The sequence below is a fragment of the Orycteropus afer genome, unplaced genomic scaffold, assembly GCF_000298275.1.
Source record: "Orycteropus afer afer isolate SDZICR_OR568_19922 unplaced genomic scaffold, OryAfe1.0 scaffold00184, whole genome shotgun sequence".
In the NCBI taxonomy this organism is placed as follows: domain Eukaryota; kingdom Metazoa; phylum Chordata; class Mammalia; order Tubulidentata; family Orycteropodidae; genus Orycteropus; species Orycteropus afer.
The window spans coordinates 5,811,297-5,818,769 of record NW_006921771.1 but is presented as its reverse complement, the minus strand read 5'-3'; the positions used below and the strand labels follow the sequence as shown (position 1 = coordinate 5,818,769).

Sequence of the window (7,473 nt, the reverse complement as noted above, 5' to 3'; positions counted from 1 at the left end):
AATTTGTTAAAAAGACTATCTCCTCCCCATTTAATGGATTTCAGCCATTTGTCAAAGATCAGCTGACCATAATGGATGGATCTGTTTCTGGTTCTCAATTATGTTCCACTGGTCTGTGTGTCTGTCATTGTACCAATATCAGGCTCTTTTGACTACTGTGGCTGTATTATTGAGCACCTATGTATTTTAATTGAATGAATGAATCTTAGTTTGGCTTCCATCCTTTCTCCACTAGTTCTTTGTTCTAATTTACCCAATAGGTGGTCATCCAGAAACCATCTGGATGAAAACTGCCAGTGAGAGACTTGAACATTATCTAGAAAGCAGCAAAGGAAAAACATTTTTTTGACTTCAATATTTATCATAAAATTAATGCAATAGTCTTCAGGTAGTTTTAATAGAGAAAACAATCACATAGATCTTTTATTCAAACTATTTCTGTTTACTGTTTAAAGTAACAGAATATGAGAGGAAACTGGTGATGCTTTCAATTGGACTTACAATTGTAGTAACATATGTACAAGTGAGTTGATTATTAATTATATATCAGAAAAAAAATTGAAATTTAGGGTTCCTCCTCAAAAGTTACAAAGTTCATGGTCTTTCTCTCTAGCAGTCATGGACTGCTAGTCCCCAGATTACACTAAGAAAAGTGCTTCAGAGGCAGAATTTTTGTTATGTTTGAGCCCCCTTGTTGAAGCCTCTGTGTCAGTCCATCCGGTTGAGGGCTTTCCTCTTTTTTTGCTGATCCTCCGTTTTACCAAGCATGATGTCCTTCATAGCAGTAACTGTAAGGATGGAGCGCGGCCAAGCAGTGTTTCATTCTGTTGTGCATAGGGTCGTTATGAGTCAGAACAGATGTGATGGCACCTAACAACAGAGGTAGAAATATAATTAACACTCTTGTGTGACAATTCGTTTTATTTTCAGGACCTCTAGAAAAGAAGGCAATTGATTCTACAACTCCTTATTTGAATCCCTTTGCAACTACAAAAACTGCTGGGAAATATAATTTTAAGTCTAACCTATATCCACAGGATACTATTTTATAAAATGCAGTACAGACACTCACTAGCTAAAAGTTAAAATTGCTATTTTAAGCTTTCTTGAGCCAGAAGATTCATAGTAAAGATTTCTTACTGTCTTGACTCAACATACTGATGATTAGAAAAAATCTCTATACTTTGTGTAGCTAAATAAAGGTTTCTCTGGCAACGTAAGTTGAATTCTAGACTTTTTGTGATTAAGATCTCAGTCACAAAATTGCATTTGATTTACATGAAACCTTGAATCATAAGAACTCCACTGCTTAAATTCTAAGTGGATTTAATACCTTATTTTATAGTATGCTTGGTGATATTCATGAGTTGTTCCTTACTTGTTATGTAAGTAAGTATCATTGTCCATGTTTTACAGAGGAGAAACAAATAACACATAAATTCATCTAATTTTCTAAAAAGATTCAGGGAAGAAAAACAGTGAAAAGTAAAAAGCTCATGTTCCTTGTATTTTCAGGCCATTGCTTAATCAGTAATTGTTCAGCTCAGCTCTACATTTGTTATAATCTGGACAGTTTCGAAGTTTGAGTTCTTGAAACACTAAATTAAGAGTGAAATAATTCTAGTATTTGGTTTTCCTTACATAGGAAATTTGGTTTTCCTTACAGGATATTTTCACACATTTCCATCTATATAATCTGTACTCTTTGCTATTTTTAAGTTAGTAAATTACATAAATAAATAAGAATAAAGACAGCAAGTTGCAAAGATCATAATAAGCAATAAGAATGACTTCTAGATAGCTTAATAGTAGCATAGAGGTCCCATATCCTGTAGAGAAATGTCAATAGAAAAGTCAAAATGAACTATTCCATACTATTCTCTTCTGTAGCTATATGGTCATGTTATTACAGACAAATTTTTCAGTCTGCATTTTTTTTTCTCCAAAATTAATGGTTCTTTTAAATTTATAGTTTAAAATTCATGCTATCAGATGCTTACTGCTTTGTTTGCATTCTCCCAACAGACTTGGGAATCAAGGAAAGAGCAGAGAATCTTTAACCTTTTTGTTTCCCATCTCTATACATTGTTGTTGCTAGGTGCTATTGAGTCGGCTCTGACTCATAGTGACACTACGTACAACAGAAGGAAACACTGCCTGCTCCTGTGCCATTGTCACAATTGTTGATGAACCTAGGCATAGTTAAGTAAGCAATTGTAATTGTAATTGTTGCCCATCATTGCAGCCACTGTGTCAATCCATCTCATTGAGGGTCTTCCCCTTTTTCTCTGACCCTCTACTTTACCAAGCATGATATCCTTGTCCAGGGACTGATCCTTTCTGACAACATGACCAACTGTATGAGACAAAGTCTGGCTGTTCTCGCTTCTAAGGAGCGTTTTGGCTACACTTCTTCCAGGATAGATTTGTTTTTTCTGGCATTCCATGATATTTTCAATATTCTTCACTAACACCACAATTTAAATGCATCAATTCCTCAGCCATCTTCCTTTTTTATTGTCTAGTGCTCATGTGTTCATGTACTGATGAGGCTATTTAAATACTAATGAAAATACCTTGACTTGGGTATACAAGCCATACACATTAGAAATAATAAATAAACAATAGCAACTATATAATATATACATGCTATGTAGGAAGGTTGTACAGTCTACTTCTGTAGTGATATTGCCTCTGAAACCCAAGGAGGGGTCTCTATGAGTCAGATCTGATTTGACACAGCGGGTTTTTATATGATACATACACACACTATTTTTGAGTATGGCATAATTCATGCTCTATTTGGGCTAATAATAATTACTGAATCAGAGGTTGTTGGGAAATGCCTACCTCTAAGATTTTTAGTCTTTTTAGCAGAGTTTACAATAGATAACTGTTTAACATCACAGGAAAGCAATGTGCTGTTTCTGAGAGCCTTTTTTTCAATCAGTGGAGGAAGTCTTTACGGAGTATGGGTTTGCACAGTCATGTCTGTGCCAGGTTTGTTGCATGGGTGGTGGGTGTTGAGTGGGTGGAGGATGCTTGCTGAGGAACATGACAGTGAGGCTTTGGGGAAGGAAACTTCTGGTGCTCAAAGTGAGTAAGAAGTTTCAATAGTAGTAAAATCACAAAACAATCTCGCTTATGCTGACTGTTTTGCCAATAGATGGAAGAAATTTTTTTTTAAGCATTATTTTCTGTAGTATGGGAGTTTTGTTTGTATTTAGTTTTATAGTTATTTGTGTGGATGCTTGTTTTAATGTTGTTTTTAAAAACCTGATGTTTCTGATACCATTTTTAATTATCCTCTTCAATTTCATGGAGGGATAATTTAAGTATAATTAACTGCATCCATTTAAAAAGTATAATTTGATGATTGTACCTTTCATTGATTATCATTCTGTTGATTTTTTTCATCACTGCCAAAAACAAGATACAAAATATTTCCATCACTTTCAAAATATTCCTCATGACTCTTTGCAGGCTGTCCATTCCTTTATCTCAGTCTGCAGGCCACCAGAGACTTTGTGCCACCTTAGATCGGTTGCATTTTATGTAAATGGAATCATATATTATATACTCTCCTCTGTCAACCTTGTTTCTCTCAATGGAATGATTTGATGTTGTCAATGTCGTGGATTCCTTTCTGTTGGTGAGTAGTGTTCTATCGTATATATAATTCAACAATTTACCTGTCGATGGACATATGTTTGTTTCTTTTTTGGGGAGCTATTGTGAATAAAGCTACTATAAAAATTTATGTACAAGTCTTTGTGTGAACATATATTTTCATTTCTCTTAAATAAATACCTATTAGTGGAATGGCTAGATTGTATAGTAGGATATGTTTGACTTTGGAAAAAATCTTCTAGATATTTTCCAGTGTAATTATAGTATATGATCCTATTAGGTAAAATAGTTGTATTATTTTTAATTTATACAATGGCAGTGTATGAGATCTCTAGTTGCTCCACATCCTTGCCAGTACTTGGTATTCTTAATCTTTTTAATTTTAGCTATTGTTGTAGGTGTGTAACCATTATCTCGTTGTGTTTTTTATATTTTTTTATTTTTTTTTCCTACACTTCTAGGGGGAAACTTGAAACACACAAAACTTGACAGCAGAATCTCAGAGACTTATAGAGCAATGCTCATTGTAGCACAATTCACAATAACCAAAAGGGGAAAGCAACTTAAAGGCCCATCTCACTGTGGTTTTAATTTGTATTTTCTTGATGATCACTAATGTTGAACATCTTTTTATGTGCTTACTGGCCACTTGTATATCTTTATTTGTGATGAAATGTCTCTTCAAATAACTTGCCCAGTTTTCTACTGATTTTTTGTAATGATTAAATTGTAATAATTCTTTATATATTCTGCATATCTTTGTCAGATATATGCATTGCAAGTATTTTCTCCTATTTTGTGGTTTGCCTTTCATTTTCTAAATGATAGCTTTGAAAGAGCAAACATTTCTAATTTTGATAACATCCTGTTTATCACATTTTTCTTTCATAGTTTGTTCTTTTTGTGTCCTAAGAAATCTTTGTATATGCCAAAACCATCGAGGTTGTTTTAAGTTTTTTTCTAGGAGTATTATAGTTTAACTTTTACATTTAAGCCAATAGCTCACTTTAAGGTAATTTTTTTGTGTATGCTTTGAGGGAAGGATTGATGTTCTTTTTTTTGTTTGTTTTATATTGATGTCCAAAGTTAACATCAATAATTATTAAAAAGACTCCTTTCCCTATTCAATTGCCTTAGAATCTTTTTTGATAGCCAAATATCTATAGGATTTGGGACCTCTATGCTGATATTGAGCTATCTAGAAGTCATTTTTATTGCTTATTATGATCTTTGCAACTTGCTATCTTTATTCTTATTTATTTATTTATGTAATTTACTGACTTAAAAATAGCAAAGAGCACAGATTATATTTGTGGATTTATTTCTGGGATCTCTGTTCTGTGCAGTTGCTTTATATGTCATCCTTCACCTAGGACCAGATAGTCTTGATTACTATAACTTGAAATTAAGTAGATTTTTTTTTTAAATTGGCTATTTTAGTTTTTTTCCTCCCATTTATATTTATGTTTTAGGATCAGCTTCACAATTTAAACAGAATAGATTACTGATTTTGATGATTATCTCATAGTTTATAGGTCAAGTTGGAGAAAATTGACATCTTATTGAATCTTCTTATCAATGGTAAGAACATGGTATTTCTTTTTTTGTATCTTTTATTAAATTTATTCTTAAGTATTTTATTTATCTTTAGCACTATTATAAATAGAAGTTTTTGGGTTTTGTTTCATGTTTTTCCTCTCACTCTATCCAGGATCTCCAGATCTGATCTTTACCTGAGTGGTTGGCATTAGTAGCCAGGCACCATCTAGTTCTTCTGGTCTTGAGGACCATCATGTCCTAGGGCTGATTGCTTCCAAATGCCCTTGGTTTTTTGCACTCTTCTTCACTTCCAACTATAGGAGACCATTAGCTGCATCTTAGATGGTCGCTTGAAAGCTTTTAAGACCCCAGTCACTACTCACCAATGTAGGATGAGGAACAAGGTTTTTATGTATTTTGCTGTATCTTTCAAGGAATTCATCTACTTCATCTAAACTATTTAATTTTATTAGCATAAAATTTTTAATGATATTCTCTTATTCCTTTCATGAACACAGTGTCCATATTAATATCCTGTCTTTTATTCCTGGTATTAAAAACTTTTATTCTCTTGCTCTTCCTTTTGATCAGTTTAGCTACATATTTTCATGATCTTTTCAATGATTCAGCTTTGGATTTTGTACTGTTTTATATTGTTAGTATTTTATACTATGGATTTCTGCTGTTACTTTTATTATTTCCTTCTCTCTATTTCGTTTTCAGTTACTTTAGGTGGATTATACACATTCCTTCTTTTGTAATTAGCACTGAAAGCTGTTAATTTCTAAGTACTACTTTAGCTGCATATCACAAGTTTTGATATGTTGCATTTTAATTGTCACCTAGTTCAAAGTAGTTTCTAGTTTCATTGAAGAATTCTTCTTTGACCAAAATTTTACTTAACAAACTATTTAATTTCCAGTTATTTGGTGTTTACCTAGCTACATTATTGTAAGGATTTTTTTTTAAGAAACGTGTTTACTTCCAATTATTTGAGATTTTCCTAGATATCTTACTGACATTTAATCTAGTTTTTCTTTGATGAGAGAACATCCTCTGTAAGATTCAATTTATTTATGTTTTTAGCATCTGAAAACAACATGTGTGTTATCTCACATGGATTCTGAGGGTGGAAATTCAAGAATGTCTTAGCTAGGTGGTTTTGGTTCAGGATAGCATATGAAGTAGTAGTCAAGAAATCAGGGCTGTAGTCATCAGAGGGTTTGACTGGGGATGGAGGATTTGCTGCCAAGTGTTCTCACTCATGGCTTTTGGCAGGAGGCTTCAGTTTTTCAGTGGTAATTGTCACCAAGCTTTGATTCTTGATGACCTTGTACAGATTGCTTAAACATTATGAGTAGAAATTATTTTTGTCTCTAAAAAGAGTATAATATCAAAGACATTAAAATAAATAACATATACTTATTACCCAAAATATGCCATTTAGTGTAAATGTTCAATAAATTATTTTTAAAATACATTTAGTTAAAGAAAATAGCAGCTAAAAGTTCCCTGGTTTCAAAATTTCTTCAGAAAAACACTGCATTAAATGTTACCCTTAAATATTCATCTTTACTGGGCAGATACACCCACTGCACATATAATAGATGTGATCTTTTCACGTGAATTTTTTCTAGGAGCTTTGCATCTTCCACAGTAGAACCTGACAATATCCAGCCTTAACTTCAATCATATGTCTGTTGTTCTCACTTTAGGGCCATACTGAATTATTTGTGGTTCTTCTGGAAGTTCCATGTGGCTTTATGCTTTCCCCTACATGACATACTTTCTATATGCAATTTGTTTTTCCATGTACTTTCCTGGGCCACTTTTAAATTGAACATGGGTTCTAGACTCATATTAAGGCTTTAATATGCAGTTAAGGCTCCACTTTCAGATGGTTCTATTCACTCACACCAAGTTCTTCTGATTTTAAGCTCTCATACAGTGCTATGCTCATAGAATTTTTACATTTTAGAATCTTGAATTGTCTTATAAGAAATTATAGACTTTTGTCTCAATGATATTTCTTACATTTAAGAGTGTTGATAAATATTTTATTATGAAATTATTTTTGTCCTTATTTGACACCTATTTCAAGAATATAATCACTAAACAACCCAAGGCCCATCCAAAGGAAATTTCTAATTCAATTTTTGATAAATAGGTTATTACTCTAGACAACAGTTTTAAAAGCAAGTCTTAGCATGTTTCAAGATCTGTCCTGAAGTACAATGCTGTCAGTGATAGGATAATATCCATATGCCTACAAGGAAGACCCGTTAATATGACTGTTATTCAAAT

At 32.9% G+C, this 7,473-nt stretch overlaps 1 protein-coding gene across 1 annotated transcript in view; it reads left to right on the top strand.

Moving 5' to 3' along the window:
- The first annotated feature begins 3,038 nt into the window (after positions 1-3,038).
- Positions 3,039-7,473, top strand: part of LOC103202549 (cell surface glycoprotein CD200 receptor 1-like) — a 30,997-nt gene continuing 26,562 nt past the window's right edge. Inside the window, 1 exon segment of the mRNA XM_007947447.2 lies at positions 3,039-3,096. Within this exon segment, the coding sequence (XP_007945638.2) occupies positions 3,039-3,096 (58 nt within the window).